This window comes from Manis pentadactyla, chromosome 7, assembly GCF_030020395.1.
Source record: "Manis pentadactyla isolate mManPen7 chromosome 7, mManPen7.hap1, whole genome shotgun sequence".
Classification (NCBI taxonomy): Eukaryota; Metazoa; Chordata; class Mammalia; order Pholidota; family Manidae; genus Manis; species Manis pentadactyla.
Window position 1 is genome coordinate 19,779,778 of NC_080025.1, and position 19,107 is coordinate 19,798,884.

General features: G+C 38.1%; 1 protein-coding gene across 3 annotated transcripts in view; it reads right to left on the bottom strand.

Annotated features, from left to right (window-relative positions):
- Nucleotides 1–1,772: 1,772 nt before the first annotated feature.
- The window catches only part of GTF2E2 (general transcription factor IIE subunit 2), a 79,202-nt gene continuing 61,867 nt past the window's right edge, over nucleotides 1,773–19,107 (bottom strand). For all 3 annotated transcript variants that reach the window (XM_036894403.2, XM_057505164.1, XM_036894402.2), the window contains 3 exons: nucleotides 14,258–14,351; nucleotides 3,570–3,685; nucleotides 1,773–2,294 (listed from right to left, as the gene is read on the bottom strand). In XM_036894403.2, the coding sequence (XP_036750298.1) occupies nucleotides 2,178–2,294; nucleotides 3,570–3,685; nucleotides 14,258–14,351 (327 nt within the window). In that variant the 3' untranslated portion in view covers nucleotides 1,773–2,177. The remainder of the gene's footprint in view (nucleotides 2,295–3,569; nucleotides 3,686–14,257; nucleotides 14,352–19,107) is intronic.

The following is a 19,107-nucleotide window of genomic DNA, read 5'->3' on the forward strand; positions in this document are numbered from 1 at the left end:
ACAGCCGCTATGGAAAAGAGTATGGAGCTTCCTCAAAACATTTAGAAAAGAACTGATTTTGATCTGCAATTCTATATGATCCAGCTATTCTACTTCTGGGAATTTATCCCAGGGAAACAAATACACTATGCTGAAGAGATACCTGCACCCCCATGTTCATAGCAGCATTATTTACAACAGCCAAGATGTGGAAACAACCTAAGTGTCTGCTGACAAGGGAACAGATGAAGATGTGTTGTGTGTGTGTGTGTGTGTGTGTACACACACACACACACACACACACACACACACACAGTGGATTATTATTCAGCCATAAATAAACAGGGAATCTTGCCATTTGAAGGACATTATGCTAAGTGAAATAAGATGAAGAAAAATACTATGTGATTTCACTTACATGTAAAATTTAAAACAAAACAAAAAACCTAGAAGAGATACCAGATTTATGGTTACCAGAGGCAGGGGATAGGGAAATTGGATGAAGGTGGTCAAAAGGTACAAACTTCCAGTAGTAAGTACTAGGGACATAACGTACAACATGATGGCTACAGTTCACACTGCTTGTGTGGTAGACATGAGAGTTCTTAAGAGTAAATTCTAAGAGTCCTCATCACAAAGAAAAAATATATATTTTTTTGGTGTGTATGAGATAATGGATATTAACTTACTGTAGTATTCAGTTCATGATATATATGTCAAGTTGTTATGCTGTACACTTTAAATTTATACAGTGCTATATGTCAAATATATCTCCATAAAACTAGAAGTTAAAAAAAAAACAGGAGGTATGTATAGACCATAAAAAGTAGACATACCTGGAAATGAGGTAGCTCCAGATTTTTTTTACAGTAAAGCTAGTTTTGTGCTTTAAGACACTAAAGCTCCTTCTTACTGGCAAAACTCTGATATAAAGTAAAACACATTGCATTTCCTCTGTCCTAAATTACTGTGGGGAACCTCAGTTTTACATCTTCTCATGCCATGTTTTGGAGCACAGATGTAAGAAAGAGGCAAGCAATGACACTATAAATGAATGAAAAGTAAGTAAAAAGGATACATAACCAAAACAGCAAAAACGCTCCTTGTCATGTGCACAAAGTACTTGCTGCTTTGGGTTACTGTTACACCTTTTTGAGAACACCGAACCTTGTTTCTGTAATCTACTACAATTCCGATTTACCACATGAGGACTATAAGGATCAATAGTCCTCAAACCCAAAGAACCCCCCCACACCAACAAGCACAGACAAGGAAAATGGGTAGTTTGCCATAAAAGGCTAGAAGGACCACAGAGATTTCCTCCCTGCAAGTCACCATGACTCTTAAGAGCCCACATATTTAATAATGGCTGTCATTATATGACAGCTCATGATGGAGAAATAGGAGTCTCCACCAGCAAAAGCTCAGGGTCGGGCCCTGTGAGGGCTGGGGGATGGACGAGGTGATGTTCAGGCAGGCAAGAACAATCCACCCACACTTGCTGGAGATGGCATGCAACAGTAACTCGCAAAAATCCAAGAGGCTAAATATAGATACATCCTTCCAAAAGAAAACATTAGTAAGAACTGCATGTAGTGTTATCTTAAATGCCTCACTTGCTAACAGGAGGCGCACCTATGTTCCAATTGTGAAATCACATGCTCAGCAACGTGGCCCACATGAGTCTTCAGCAACATCCCAAACATACACCTTGTGGGATTAAGGACTGGAGCTGCCGACCTCCACGGTCCAGAACTGAAGCAGACAAACTGAATTCACTATTGTCTAAGAGCTCCTTCTACAATGACTTTTATTATAAATATGTTCTTTCAGAATAAACAAACACGCATCCAAGACTATCTGAAAACTTGCTCTAAAGTAATAAAAGAGGAAAAATGGAACCAGGAACCACTTAGAAGTAGAGACAAACAGCAAAGACACCTGCATGGCATGCCAAGCGCCTTTCCTCCTGGCCAAAGTAACAGAAGGTTAACAGAGAATATTTACGTATCTCATTGGCCTATTCAGCTAAAATAAGCTTTGAGTTTGGTAATCTGCATGTATTCTGTCAACTGAGCTGCCCCTCTCCTCAGTCCTGAGAAGCAGACTGGGAAGACAGTCAGTCTTCAGAGCCCGGCATCAATGAGAAAGATCTTGACTTTGTTATTTGTGATTCTTTGCTCACGGACAACTACTCCCTATTTGCCAGGAGCAATGTCAGAGTAGTCCTTCAGCACGCCAGCCAAGTGTTCATTATGGGTCTTAAACCGTCGCTTTTTCTGTGAAGCAGGCTTTTTCCTTCTCTGAATAGGAGCCTACAGGAAAAGGTAAAAACAGAAACAACAACTTCTCAGACAGGTAATGCAGTGAGATTTACTAAAGACACCCAGAAACCTGCAGCAAGAGATGCAGGGGTTTGGGCCCTTTTTTCTGCTTTGTAGCCCAGCCTCACACACCAGGACCCACTGCACACTCCCCGGACACAAAGGACCCAGTGCTTTCTGTTATGATGAAGTCATACCCCCACACCCAGAATAAATGGGCTGGCACAAAAACTACCACAACTATTCTAGGCACTAAGTGGATAAAAAGAGAGGCAGAAAAGCTCTTTGTTTTTTGTCTCTATTATCAAGTTTAAGAATATATCCACCATTATCAATAAAAAAAGATCTGAAATAAATATGGCAAAATATAGAGAGAAGGCAAAACTGGGAAACACATGGGCATGTGAAGATTTATTAAATATAATTCTCTATTCTTTCTGTATACTAGAAGTATTAATACCACATAATTTAAAAAATCAACAGACTAAGCAATGATAGGAAGTCATGAAGTGCTATAATTATACTACTTCATGAAGATAACTACAAGCAATCTTCCCTTTTAACGAGTCCTAAAAGCCCACTGAATAGAACATTTAAACACACGCAATCGCAAAGAAGGCAAGCAACAAAACTTGACTGTGGACAAGGGAAGGCGGGAAAGAGGCAGGAGAGCCTCAGTCTGGGGTGTGGTAAATCGTTCCTCATCCTGGCTTTGTCCTTGGACTACACAGATAGTTGATTAGCTGATACAAGTCTTCATTCAATTACAAATCCCTCCTCTGAGCTCGCTCTGGGCTATAGACAATAATATCTGGGTCCCAAGAGATCTCAAAATCAACAAGGACAATTCACTGTCATCAGGCCTAAGGCAGAGCCAGGCACCAAGACCACAGGGCTCCTGGAGGAAGGAGAAGGGGGCACAATTAGGGCCTCGCAGGCCAAGATGGAGGAGGCTCCTATTAGAAGCAGAGAGGGCACATGGGGCCACCAGAGGAAATTCCGTATGGCTGGACCTTCAGAGAAGGCACTGCCAGCACAGAGGCTGGAAAGCTCTCCCCTGCCTGGGAGCAGTGCCTGAGGGCAAGGACAGCCTCTGGCCCTCAGTAGAAGAGACAGTACCTGGCTTGCACCTAACCCAGATCACTGGATCAGGACGCTGAGAAAACACTGAAGAACTGACGACCTGCTATTCAGAGCACAGAACAGAAAGCAGGCGAACAGTTCAAAGAACAGAGGGTTACAGGTTTTTTTCTAGAGATTACATACCACTTTCTTTGGTCCGGATTCTTGCATGGAAGAAATACCCTGTCGCTTCAGATATTCTTCAATTTTCTCCTCATCCATTGAATCCACGGCGACACTCCTCCACAGTTTCTGAAACTCTGTGCCAACAAGATAGTAGTTATTCTACCAGATAGGTTTACAAACTGTAGCATCTCAGTGATGGAAATCCAGGCTTCGGTCTCATCTCCTCTGGTCTAAATGAGCACATCTGAGATTTCATTATACAAACAAAGGGAGCCAAAGACAGGAACGGTCAGATCCTGGGCAGTGAGTAACAGAAGGGCCTGGGGACGCAGAGTGCATCGCTGAGGACCAGACGTGTGCTCCAGTTCCAGAGAACAGTAAGGGAAGAGGGTTGTGACTGGGCCTCCCTGGTTTTCTGGGGGAAGAAAGACAGCTGACACTCCTTTTATTCCAAAAATTCTCTCCACTGAAATAATCCAAAATTCCTGTTCCTTCCTTGAACTTGGTATATTCTACTTCCTCTTACCAGTAAAATGAAACAGGCAGGGAGATGGGGAACCAAAGTTTTATTATGGGAGTAAGAAGCTGTAACAGTTTATGTGCCAAAGAGACTTCTGAAATCAAATAACCTGGAGATAGGTGACTAAGAGGACATAAAAGCTAGGGAAAGGATACTGAGAAACAGTCTCACACCTGCTAGAACACAAAGGAGAAAGGCCTTTTCATCCAGTCTACATCTTGTCCTCAGAGAGCCGTGGCCCCTCTGCCATATCACTATTTTTGCAACCAAGAGAGATCACAATTGGGACAAGTCCAATATGAACCTTGTTTGCATCTTAAATTCTGTCCCTAAAGACAGGTTCTAAATTACCCGGTTACACTTCACTATCAACATCTACTTTCCAACATAAGAACACTTCTTGTGATAGCAAATGGTTAGACATATGCACCCTGGAACACACAAGGGAAAACTCCCTGAGCGCTCTGAGGCTGTTCGCCTGGGCCTCCTGTTCGCAATAAGCCTCACCAACGTGAGCGTGCACAGGATCTCCAGACGCCCAGTCGGCGCAGAGCCGGTACTGCCCCCTCCTTCCAGACCAGGCCACTAACTGTCACGTGAGTTGTCAGCACAGTCCATTCACAAGCTATACATGAAGTACAAAGGCTATACTGTCCCAACTAGATTTTCCTCCTGTTCCCTCTTTTCTTCCTTCTTCCTTATTTCAATACATACTGCATAAAGCAAATGATGTCCAGTTGGGAGTTGAGACTCTCGTGATAACTAGGAAATCTGTTTTCTGCCACACACTGAAAAGCTTTTTGTTGATGGTGACCAAATGCAAAAGATGACAATCTTCTATTAAGAATTCAACCTGGGCACAAAGTTATTCAAGACCAAAATATTTCTAAATAAAAGTTTTTGAATTTCCATAGATATATTACGAGCTCTTTCTCCTATATGCTCACTGAACTTTCATTTGTATACATTTAAACAAATTACCTAACAGATGATGACTGTTTGCGTGGCTGTTTCGGCCTCCTGGGTGGCTATAAGCTCCCTGACGACAAGGAATTCCATTTCCTCGGGCTGCCCACTCTGTCACCACGGAACCTAGGCACCCCTCAGCAATCTGGGTTACTGGATGTATGACATACCATTGTCAACTACTGTCTAGGCACCCCAGAGTATCTGTTCTCTTTTTATGTGTTCTTTTTTTTAAATACAGTTGATACACAATATATTAACTTCCAGCATACAACACTGTGATTCAACAATTGTTTACATTATGAAATGCTCACCACAGTGAGGGTACTTATCATCTATCATACAATTTTTAACCGTCACTTTAAAATAATTTTACATTAACAGAAAAGTTGTGAAATCACACACCTTACCCAGCTCCCCCTACTGTTAAAACTTTATATAATCTTAGTGAAATTATTAAAACTAATTAACATTGACACAAGCCTATTAACTGACCTACAGACCTCACTTGAATTTCACTGGTTTCGCCGCCAACGTCCTCCTCCAGGCCCAGGACCCCACACTGTATTTGGTCGTCGTGTCTCCGTGGTCCCCGCCAAGCTCTAAATGCACCCAGTCTTTGGTCTCTCATGACCATGACACTTCCGAAGAGTTTTGGTCAGTTATTTTACAGCACGGCCCTCTGTTTGGGGTTGTTTGATATTTCCTCATGATTAAATTGCAGTTGGGAATTTGGGGCAAGAGCATCACAGGAAATCTGTGTCTGTCCCTAAGATGGCACAGAAATGATGTCATGTCTTCTCAGTGCATAGTCTCAAGGGTACATGATGCTCCTATGTCCTATTACTGGGGCTGTTCACATTGATCATTGGCTAAGCTGCCATCTGCTGGAGCTCTCTACCATGAAGCTATTGTTTTTCCCTTTGTAATTAATAAGTATTTTATTGGGTGACCTGAGACTAAGCAAACACCTTGCTTCTCACGCTGTCGCTTACTAACTTGGCATCCACTGACAGCTCTTACCTGTAACAATTATTACTTGTGCATCTGCCTAATGGCAAATTCTTTTCCATCATTCCTTCCATAAGTGTGAATTAGAATTCTACTATAAGAGCTGTTCTTTCCCCAATCTATTTATTCCATTTTTTATTTATAATTTCGTATGGACTCATGGATGCTGATTTTATTTCACAGATTATAATCCATTACTACCATTATTTACTTTGTCTTTCAAACATCCTGACTTGGGTCACTGAGAGCCCCTACAGATTGTTCCCCTGTGTCTTTCTGACTTGTTTCCCTTTTCATTGTTTGTTTCTTGTTTTTGTTTTGAGCAGTCTCTTCTTTCCTGGCACCAAAAGATGTTCCAGGCTCATCACGTATTTCCCCAAATTTGGAATCAACCATTTTGTCAAGGATTCCCAAGTCCTACTACAGGAGAAGGGTATTTAGAAGCCAAGATCTGGGCATTCGGTTTTCTTTCTTTAAAAACAGCAAATGATTAGGGGATATCAAATATGAAGGCAGATGATTCATTTTAGCAGAAGATCACCAAGTATCATGAAAGTCAGGCATGCTCTAAACTGTAAGGGTAAATAAAATAGGAACTGGTTTAGAAATCTACTGTCTTTTAACAGAAAAGAAGAAAACAAACTAGAATTTATAAACTCAGACTTGACTCTTTCAATTGAAGAGACCCCTGTACCACTTGAGCTAAGAATGAAAACTGTGTAACTGTATGCCAGGGAAGGAAAAACAATAAGGAAACTCACTAATGAGGTTTTGCTTAACTTCCCAAATAAGTCATTCAACTTTTTAGGTATGACCAGATCTTTGCTGTGAAATTAAAAATTAGCAGAACAATGTTAAGTACAGACTATGGAGCCAGACAACCTGGGTGTGAGCCCAGTCACCCCACTTACGATGTAACATGGGGCAAGTTACTCAGCCTTTCTGCCTCAGCCTCCTGACCTATACAATGGGGATAATAATAATAATACCTGTCTTGGGGTTGTCAGGATTAAATGAATTAACACACATAAAGCACTGAGAATAATGGCTGCCAGGAAAAAAGCACTATTTATATCTGTTAGACTTATAGCCATTGCCCAACATCTATCATCTCTTATTTCTAGGTGCTAATAATGCCTTTAATAAAGGTAGTATAATACACTTAAGAAAAGGATTGGCTGATGTAGTTATCTCATTTATGTAACACAGAAAAACTGAAATTCTAAAAATTTCTTTAAAAACAGAAAGTGTGTATATATTAAGTGCAACATTAAAGTCTGCAAAAAAATACACACCAATACATATTCCCAGAGAGAAAGGAACAGGTTTGCTTGGAGAATTTTTTTTTTTGTTCTACAATACACAATTCTAAACACAATCACAGAGGCAATAATACCTACTAGAATAATGACAGCAATAGTCAGGAAAGCTACTATGTTTATTAACATACTACCAAAAAAACTATATAGCAATATAAATTTTCTTGGCATAACAGAATTAAACGAATTGAATTGAAAGCAAAATTCAACTATTTCCTTTTACTAAAAGAAACGTCACTTGAGCTGTTCTCAGAGGAAAATCCCAGAATAAACACTCTTCAATGTCTTTGTTTTTTTCAATAAAACATTTCTACTTTTATCCCTACTTTTCCTTAGCTCAACGTTGTTGCAGTATTTAAGTATTACATCTACTGTGTAAATGCATTACAGATTTATAAATATTTAAGATGAACACTGGAGGGCAGGGCCTATTTTTAGAGGCAGGATCTTACAGGGTCCCAAATTTAATTGCTTTTTAATGTATGCTAGGACAGAAAAAGCAGTTGACAGAGGTATAAAGAAAGATAACCTGTTTTTCTTTAATTTTATAAAGTCATTGCAAGAAAATACAAATCAACATCAAGATGATCCTTATTTTCTATGAGGCTGGCAAAATCAACTAAAAACATCCAGTACTGGTGAAGATAAAGAAATGGACCTTCTCATGTACTGCTGTGAGGAGGTAAACTGGTTCCCCAAACTGCTGCAAGCTTTACAGTGGGCATTACACAAGGGGTTGAAAATTGTTCAACTATGGCTTGTCTTCTGACCCAGCAATTCTACTTAGAGAACACTACGGTGAGGACATTAATCAGGCAAGTCCATATATATTTATACACAATATAATAGCATATAGCACTCGGTCAATAACCAGCTAGCTGAGTAAATGTGAATAGGTAGCCAGATAAAAAAGATTAAATTAAAACACTTAGTATTTTAGTACTACTTTATATTTTTCAATGCTACTAATAACAGCTATCATTACTGTTACTATCACTCTATGTACGAGGCCGTGTTCCAAGCTCAGAGCACTTTTACTTATATTAACTCATGAACCTCATAAAGACAATGAGGCACAGATACCATTATTCCTATATATAGCTAAGGAATCTCAGAGAGGGGTTAAGCATCTTGCCTAAACTAGTAAGGAACGGAGAGAAGATATAAACCTACTGCCTGCCCACTCACACCACCCTCTTGACCACTGCATTTATACTGCCTCTAAATGAGTAAGATCCTGATCTAAGGAAATAAATGTCTTTGTGAAATAAGACACATACCTCAGTCTAACTACTCTATCTTCACTTACCTATTTAGTATTTTAAATGACTATAAAATTAACTCCCTCCTTATATGAGCTATGTGTCAGTTTAGGGCATTCGCTTCTATGACAGAGGGAACGAAGGGTGACTTCACTGTGACTGAAAGCTTCATCACTCAAGATTTCCTCTCTATGGCTAACACTGCCACCTAGTGAGCTAAAACAAAAATATTCAAAACAGTTGAGAGCAATTTGAGGAGCAAGATATGAAAAAAAAAGACACGAAGACAAATGTTAAGATGTGCATCACTTTTCAATGGGTCGTCTCTCGAAACACAGTTTACATCACTAACAAAATTTAGTTTTTTTAAATTAGTGCTTTATGTCATATTGACAGTTCCAACTGAAAGAATAGTGTCACACCCCTGAGGTCCCTGTGGCTGACTGTCCCCCACCCAGTGTCCCTACTGTACTGTTTGAACACAATGACAGGTGACACGCTGTACCTCATACGTCACCACGTCAGTTCCCCCTCAGCCTGCAAGCTCAAGGACAGAAACCTTCCTCACTGTGCTATCCCTGTTATCACTGAATGTGCTGAATGAAAGGACGCATGGAAAGAAGCTTGAAGACCACACAACTTTTTTCTGTTTTACAAGCATAAGCTGTACCTTTAATATAACACCAACATGAACAATTCTGCTTCCCTGGGAACGTCTGGTAATGTCTGGATACATTTTTGGTTGTCACCCTGGTGGGGGAAGATACGCTGCTGGCATCTAAAGAAGGCAGGGATGCTGCTAACCATCTACAACACACAGTGACAACCCTGACACCAAAAAAATATTGTCCAACTCTAAATAATGCTCCCAAGGCTGAAAACCCCTTCTTCCTCCAGCCATCTTTCCTAGAAAGTACACAGATGAATGAAAAATGCCCATTTATAATAATTAACTGAGCCATAGAACTCAATTGTTTCATATATTTAACAAAGTATTTTTTACAATCTGGTTTACAATACACTTGAGTTTCTAGGAACACACAATGTATAATGTATATAGAAAGGAGTAGGATCACCTTTAAATTAGTAGTTCACTCAATACTGGTAATTTCATCTCTAAGAACAGTGTCTTACCCCTGAGATTCCTGTGGGGTAAAACTGTACTTCACATTTCTCAGAACTTTACCAAGGCCTCTTTACCACTTACGGAAAACAACAACTCAAGCACACAGCTGCCAGTGCGTCACAGCTGATACATCACGTTCCTGGTAACTGCATGTAAATTCCTCTTTTATTTACAGTATAAATGTGTCTGAACAAGTATAAACATTAAAATACATTTAAAAAACATAAATCAATTTCCTTTTATTCCTCCTTTATATTATAGTTAGGATGTTATACTGATTTTTTAAGAGATTATGTATAAAGGTAAGTGTATTATCTACAAAGATGTTATAAAATATTTCTTATTAAAAGGGTCCACTGAAACTAATTAAAAGAGTAAACCTATAGAAAACATCAAACTCTTCCCCAGGCCTTTGCGATTCTCTGCCGCCCCGCCTCTCGCCGCAGCCTCACACACAGGGCCGCTCTCCCGGCCCTCTGCAAGGCTGCCTCCGTCTCGGCCCCCATCCTCCTCCACAGAGTTCTTCTCTCAACTCCACTCCTCCAACTGCCTTACTACTATACTCCATACCTCACGTCTTTCTTTCCTAGCATTTGATACAATCTGTAATCACTTTTATCTTGTATATTGACTATTTTATCCTTTAGAAAGTCAGCATCAGGAAAGCAGAGACTAGTCTACCAGGGAGGCAGAACCTCTCTTGCTACTACATCCATTACATATAGCAAAATGATTGGGGCATGTAACAGGCGATCAATAAACATTTGTCAAATAAATGGTTCAAGAATAAACAGTAATAGACTGGAACAAAAATCCAAGAAAGTATCAACTAAGAAGTAAAAAAGAAGAAGATGAAGTTGATAAACTGATACCCATGAGTTCAAGCAAATTCCTTAAAGATATAAGGAGAACAACTTTTTGTATATAGGAGAACCTCTCCCCTCAAAAAACCACACAATTTCCCAATTATGGGGAGAATATTTAATAAGGCAAATACAAAATGATACTCAGCACTGGTTTAAAAGTTAAAACCAATCATATGCCACCTACAAAGGAAATACATAAAACAAAAGATGACAGTTATAAAGCAAAAGAATGGGCAAAAATGTATCAGATAAAATTTAAAAGGCAAGGGGTTAAGATGTTAATATGAGATAAAGCTAGACTTCAAGTAAAAAGCACATTAACTATGACCAAGAGGGGTAACTTTATAATGATTACAGGTACAGTCTTTAAACTATTACTATTAAGATATAAACTATTACTATAAACCACAAACTCTGCAGGAAAATATATAAAGCAGTATCTACAGGAAGTACTGACAAAACTAACAAAAGTATGGAAAAGCAATGGGAGATTTTAATATTTGCTCAGTCACTGCTCATAAGAAGTCAAAACTAGTATGTAAAGGGTGATTTGATCAATTTTCTTTTAAAACAAAACACAACAAAAGTAAAATAAACCAATAGCATAACAAAAAAATAAGGGATAAATCCCAGATATAAAAAGTTACCAACAAAAAGGGAGGATAATGGAGAAAAACTTAAACAAGTTCTAGGGCCAATTCTGCAAAATTATATACTAATAAATTTGAAAGTTAAAAAAAAATGACGATTTTGTGAAAACACACATTAGTAAAACTGACTCACAAGACAGAAAATTTAAGGGACATAACCAAAGGAGACATTAAGAGTATTGTCAAAAGCAATACACATATAGGTACATGCTTTCAAATCTTCAAGAAATCTGATATTCTCATGAGAAAAGACGGAAAAAGGAGGGAAAGAGGGGCAGGTAGTGAAGGAAGGAAGGAAAACTGTAATTACCTTTTTATGAATCTACCGATACCAATCAATGAGAACACACACACGAAAAAGAAAACTGACCATACAAAAGCAAAAATCCTAAATACATTAGCAAAATGAACCCAGAAATACATAAAACCAAAGAAGGGTTATTCAAGTGATTCTAGGAGTGTAAGGATGGTTTGATATTAGGAAATCTAGTAATCTATTTCATCACATATTAAATACATCAGCAACAACAAATATCTTGAAAGATGCAAAAATAATTTATCAATTTATCTTCCCAGTATCTCGCTGATTTATATGAGTGTTTCATTAACATAAAAGAAATCCAATGTGTAACATGTGTAAGGATTTTTCCTGCAGTACTTAAAAACCCATTCATCAGGTACATCTCTAAAGTGGAGTATTAACTAGCCACACAGCATTATAGAGTATCTATAGAACTTAATTCTAGAGTGTGAGATTTTTACTAGCAAGCATGTATGATCATTTTCATAATCTAGGGGAGAAAAGTGAAAAATACTCATTTTGTCCTTAGCCAAGTAATATGCAGATGGGAAGAGCATAAGCCAACAAAGGGCATATAAATGACAAGTGAAAATGGGATATTTTCATTTTAAAATATGTACAAGATACACAAACAGGAAAAGGCTGAGCAGTTAAAACAATAGTATCCACGTAAAGAACACAAAAGGGACAGAAAATAACAATGGCTTAGTGTAAGGATTAATGTGAGGATTACTGTTAAATGGAAAGTCTAACTCCTAAAATTTCTCCAGTAAATACTATCAAGAAATCCTAGAGTTTCATGCTACTCTTACAGAGCTACTGCAATCTCAATCTCAACACTTGCCTCAATTTAAACATCTACTTGCCTAACAGATATGCTGCACTATGCTGCCTTCTGCAGAGCACACTTAATACTCAAGACTCCCACTAAGAAAGTTTGTTGAAGGTGCTAAAATAAATGGTAGAGAAACTAAAACTAGTGCTATACTATATTGGGAAGTAGAGAAACAAGTGTTGGAATCAACACTTCAAGTTGAGAAAATCAAGAAGTAACAATACAGTCATATCATTTATCAATAAATCACAATAATATGAGTGAAGCTAGCTTAAGTAGCTGTCACACCAGAAAAGGACTGGAATTAGAGGGAGGAAAAGCACATGTGCTGTTTAAGAACCTTCTTCCTATCTGAACATGTGATATTTGTGGTAAAAAGCCATTTTTTTCAAATGGTTTATGTAAAACATTATGAAAAATAAAGCTATTAGTTATTTTTTTTAAACTTGCAAGGATTTTAAAGATCGAGTCCATACCTATGTTTTTCAAAAGCAAGAAATCAATTTGACAATTTATCAAGGTTTCCATAACAGCAAAATTCCAAGTTAAATCAAGCAGTACAACTAAGCCAGACCTTTCTTCAATGAGCAACTATTACTACAATGCACAGGAGTTCATCTCCACCCTGTTCACATACAGGAAGCTTCCTTATTAGAAAAGGTGGTGCAGAAGAACTGGAATGGCTTGCAAATTATTTAATTAGCAAACATTTGCTAGGAACGACTACACTACAAGGCACTCTCTGTCACGTTTTTCACAAACAACATTCTATTTCTTAAAACACATCGCAGTCATCTAAGTAAGCGGAGATGACTAATAAACTCCCTTAAACTCCTATCTACAAGCACCGTAAGCCTGAATATCTACAGCCAGATAACATAGAAAAGAAAAACTTAGGGGACTGTACAAATTACACAACCATAATCAAGACATGTATGGGCTACAAAAGGGACAAGACTTTTAAATGCGTTCCTTACACAAAATTATTTGTTCAATAGAGTATCTTTTATTTAATGCAATACAGAAGAGTCAAACTAGGCAGGCAGAGCAATCATTTCACTATTTGGAGTTGAACACTACTATTTTATTCTATGTACTTATATACTGTTAGAATATTTTGCTGTGAGTTTGTATTACTTTTGAAAACTTAATTAAAATACTTTTCAATTCTTTTCTTGCCTTTGTATTAAACTTCAAAACTAGTACATATTTATAGTAAAATATATTTGTTTAAATGAGAATTTCTACTTGTAGGCCAAAGAAATTTCTCATGACTAAACCCTTTAGTTACTGTTTTACATGAAAAAAAGCTAATGAAATATTTTTAAACTAAAATCAAAAATATAGTTATCACACATTTAGTATAAGGCAAAACATGTATCTTCCATAAAACTCTGTAACTGCCAGAAAGAAAAAAGTAATCTCCTACCTTAACCAATTTGATAATCAAAAGATTTATAAGTTGAGAGAATACTGGTCACCAAGTTTGTTCTTTTTCCTGTCTTGCATCAAGCATTCATGTCAACATATGAAGTAATATTTGTAAAATAACAGAAAAAAAAAACCCTCCTATTTGGTAAAGCTGAGCTATAAACATAAGAAATCCTTAACTGCTTTACCATGACTGCAAGGATAATTAACCTAAAATCTTTCAAATTACATGTTTCAAATTGCATTCTGAGAAACAAGATGTTAGACATAGGAGTTAGTAGCTCTGCTCTAAGAGATAATACTAAAAGAGCAATATTATAAAATTTAAGTTATAATTACATTATAATTATTGTAAATTTTGCCACCCTAAATTTGTGACACGCTTGCAAACAAAAAAGTATATATAAAGAAAAGCTTACCTTCATCCACAGAAAACTGACAGCTCTTATCATTGAAGAAAAGAATCTTCTTTTTATCAGGACGATTTACAAACAGTATCTGGTCCCCTAAAGCCTAAAAGATAAGGAAAAAAGAATTCAGTTAACTCCAAATTACCTCACCCAATCTCAAAAGTTTTTTTTAATAAAAAAGGGCTCCCACTACTTTTTGCCTTCAATATACCACTAGGGTCCACTAGACCTAGTTTTATTTCCTGAGTTTCTTTCTATTATCAAGACTTCCCCCCCCTCCCAATTTTAGAGGTCCTCCAAAGAACAAAGAGAAAATTTACTTATTTTTTAAAACTGGAGTAAATTCAGTCTCTTACAATTATGATTTGGGACCACTGGACCACTTTATTAACCTAAGAAAAATTATGGGATCTTAGTATTCTTACTTTTCCTCTACCTTGAAATGTTTACAATTAACATGGAACTACCAATTGTTTCCAATAATACTCTTAAAAAGCTAAAACAATGAGAAAAATGGAAGAATGATTAAATCACCTAGTAGTGTGATGCAATGGTGAAATGAACAGCCATCCTTCAGTTTTCTTATTGCACTGCCCAAAGTACTGCATCATCCCTTTCAGGAAGATATAAAAGATCGGGACAGTCTTTGCTGTCTTTTAGCTTTCACTGAACACAGACGGCAATTTAGAACCTATTTATTTTACACTCCTCCATGACAAGAAAACTGACAGAAGATATTTCACTATTATGAATGAATGAGAACAAGAATGCAAAAAGCTAGATAGCAGCACTCTAGACCCTAATGATGAAGAAATCCACCAGAGAAATAAAATCTCAAACTATGAGTCTTTAGATGACAATACTACAGATGAATAATCTCAAGCTTAAGAATCAACATATTTCTTGTAAGAATTTGTTCACCATGTAAGAACTTGTTCGTTATGCTTCAGAAGATTGGAGACTGTTGAGAACTAGGCTTGGGGTTGATTAATGATTGTGCATTGAGTCCCTTATACAGAATTTTATTGTTGTTAACAACCATTTGATCAATAAATATGAGAGATGCCCTCTCAAAAAAAAAAAAAAAGAATCAACATATTTCTAAGGAGTTAGGAAATAAGGTTTTGTCACCCAGTCAGTTATTCAACATGAAGGACGGACTTTATCACATTGTGTGACAGGAATGCTACCCAACTCACTTTGCTGACAGGACATATACTATTCTTTCATCTTTCTTATGAGTGTTTACAAAAATGTACTTGATACACAGATTTGCTATGTCAAAATCCTAATAAAATTTCTAATAAAGCTGTTCTTCACCATCTCTGTATTCTTATGTATGTAAATTATTCACAAAATGAAAATTACTTTTTAAATAACCAAATAAACTCCATTGGGCCCAGATGGTAAATGGTTATGATTACATATGAAAGATATATGAAAGAATTCAAAAGACATCGCTAAAAGAAATCAAAGACACAAAATAGGGGTAAGACATCCAAGTTCATGCGCTGGAAGACTTAATATTGTTAAGATATCAATAATACCAAAAGCAATATACAGAATCAATGCAATCCCTACCAAAGTCCAACAGCACTTTTTGTAGAAATAGGAAAAAAAAATCACCCTCAAATTAATACGAAATCTTGAAGGATCCTGAATGGCAAAATAATCTTGAAGAAGAATAAAGCTGGAGGTCTCAGAGCTCCTGATTGCAAAACATATTATACAAGATTCTCAGAAGATGATAGAGGAAGCACTAGAAAATGTGTCTCCCAACCTAGACAACAATCACACTGGCAGAATCTGTCTGAAGAAACTACTTTGAAATTCTGGAGTTTATTAAAGACTGGAAGTTGCAAGTCTGGCATCTATTACAGACTTGCAACTTCCTTAGGAAGGCTTGGATGACATTAAATACCAGGACATGCAAAAACAACTCCATAAACAGGGAAAATTAGAAAGTGACAATGCATGTCCAAATAAAGATTTAGGAAAGACCTGGAGAGATTTTAAGATTACACCTTGGACCCTTAAATAGAATTCGTGCCTCAAATCGAATTTACCGAGTATCATAATTCTTACAAGTGATAAAGATACCTCAAGACAAATACTGGGCATAAAAGCCACAGGGCATATATCTGCAAAGAAGTAAAAAGCTAACCTTTTCAAACAATATTGCCTCTCTCTCACTTACCAACTTTACATCTCCCTGTATGGCCCCGGAAGTTGACTGGTTAGCCAGAGACGGGTAAGATTCCTCAAGGGAGGAACAACCTAAGACAGGCACAGTCGCAGGGAGGCCATCAGGTGAGAAATTGGGGATCAACAGAGGTGAGGCTTAGAACCTCACCCCCCCGTTCTGAGAGAAATCTTCTGCATACGTGGATGTTTTACTGCCCTTGTCCTGCTTGGATTAACACATAGTCTACAGGCACACACCTGATCATCTACATTTGCTCTCTTACAGCACTAAACTATGTTTTCTACCTTTATCTTGCATCTACCTACCACTTCAGCATTTTATTAAAAATAATAATAAGGGAGAAATGTGGGATTCACATATAAATCAAGTATAAAAATCAAACGAATATTCATATTTGACCTGATTGTTTATAGTTCATAATGCATGATCAAAACTGAAAGTTTCTGTGATGACTGCCCTTGCACTGTTCACCATGTAAGAACTTATTCACTATGTAAGAATTTGTTCACCATGTAAGAACTTGTTCGTTATGCTTCAGAAGATTGGAGACTGATGAGAATTAGGCTTGTGGTGGATTAATGATCGTGCATTGAGCATTGAGTCCCCTATACAGAATTTTATTGTTGTTAACAACCATTTGATCAATAAATATGAGAGATGTCCTCTCAAAAAAAAAAAAGAGTATATCAACAATACTTCAATAAAAAATTTGCTCAAAAAAAAAAAGATTACACCTTGGGCTAATTCCTGCCACAGAGATAGACTACAACAATCAAAACAAAAAAACCCAGCAAGACCTAGGGAAGGAAGATAATCAGGTTCCCAGAGTTACCACAGTATTAGATTCAAATGTCCAGTTTTCAACCAAAAATCACAAGGCATACAAAGAAACAGGAAAGTATGGTCCATTCAGAGGAAAAAAATAATCTAACAGTCCTTGAAAAATACTTGATGGTATACTAGACAAAGACTTTAAAACATCTGTCTTAAGATATGCTAAAAACATTAAAGGAAAATACAGAGAAAGTCAAGAAAACAATGTATGGACAAAATGCAAATAGCAATAACAATAAAGAAAATCTAGGAAGAAACCAAAATGAAAATCTGTAGCTTAAACAACAGTAAGTGAATTGAAATTTCACTATAACGATTAAAAGGCATTTTTGAGCAGGTAGAAGAATCAGTGAACTTGACAGGACAAGGGAAATCATCAAGTATGAGAAACAGACAGAAAAAAGACTGAAAGACAAGTGAACGGAGCCTAAGAGAACTCTGGGACACCATCAAGTGGACCAGCATATGAACAGCGGCAGTCCCAGCAGAAGAAAGAAAGAGGCAGAGCATTCGAATAAGTTAACATTTGCAAATGTGTCAACAAACACCAATTAAGATGAACTTAAAGACACCCAGACTGAGACTGATTATAAATAAACTTTCAAAAGACAAAGAGAAAATTTTGTAAGCAGAGAGAGAAGCAAGAAATCACAAATAAGGAAGGTAACCTCATTAAGATTAAAAACAGATTTCTCATCAGAAACTTTGAAGGCACGAAGGCAGTACGCTGACATATTAAAGTGCTAACAGGAAAAAACTGTAAACCAAGAATCATTTCAAGAACTTGTCTTAGATGGTGGCGAAAGACTTGAACTCACCTCCTCCCATTAACACACTGAATTTACACCTACACATAGAGTAGTTCCTCCTGAGGAACTGGGGGCTGACTGAAGAACTTCTACTCAACAAAGGCTAGAGAGACTCCACAGAAAATGGCAAGGTGGAGGGCAGGGGAGACGGGGAATATGGTGGAGTAGGAAGACAAGACAGAAACCTTTTCCCCAAAACACAGAACAAGAAAATATAGCAAATATAACTAAAGCTGAAAATGACCTGATGACTACAAAATAGACTACTACAACTGGGGAAGAGGAGAAGACCTCATAGAAAAGTGTAAAGTGGCAGAGCTATGACTGAGCAGGACCCAAGCCCCCCCACCAGACCCCAGCGTACAGGTGGGAGAAAGGGGAACAAAGTGGGGAGGGGGTAGGAGCCCAGGAGTGCTGAACACCTGGCCCTGGATATCTGCTCTGGAAGCACAAGCTCACATTACATTGGATTCTGGTGACTAGCAGGGCTGGACACCAAGGGCAGGTGGAACACTCAGAGAGGCTAAGATTCCAACAACTTGCAGAGAACAGGCAAGTTCCACTGGTCCCCTGAGACAAAGGAAGAATGGGTAGTTTTAAAGATGTGCAAACAGCAGGAGGAGTGCCAGAAGGGCAAGGGTTAGACAGAACTATCTCCTCGGAAGAAAGGGCAGGTGGACAATACCTCCCCAACCCTCCCTCAGCCAAACAGGTCAGGAACTCCAGGAGCCCCAGATGCTATATTCCCCTCACTGCAAACACAGCCCCGAGGCTCCTCCCTGTGCGCACTGCCAGTCAACCCACTCGACCCAGCAGTAGAGTTGGACTTTGCTGCCACAGGCAGAGGGAGACTCTCTCAGCTTGCCTGGCTCCATTTCAGCCCAACCAGGGAGGTGCCTACCGGAGCCAGACCCAAGAGCACCTCCCTCCCTGTGGGTGCCCAAGCCTGTTGCTGTGCTTCAGGCCTGGGCAGACCCCCACATCAGCCTGCCCACCCCCATTAACCCAGC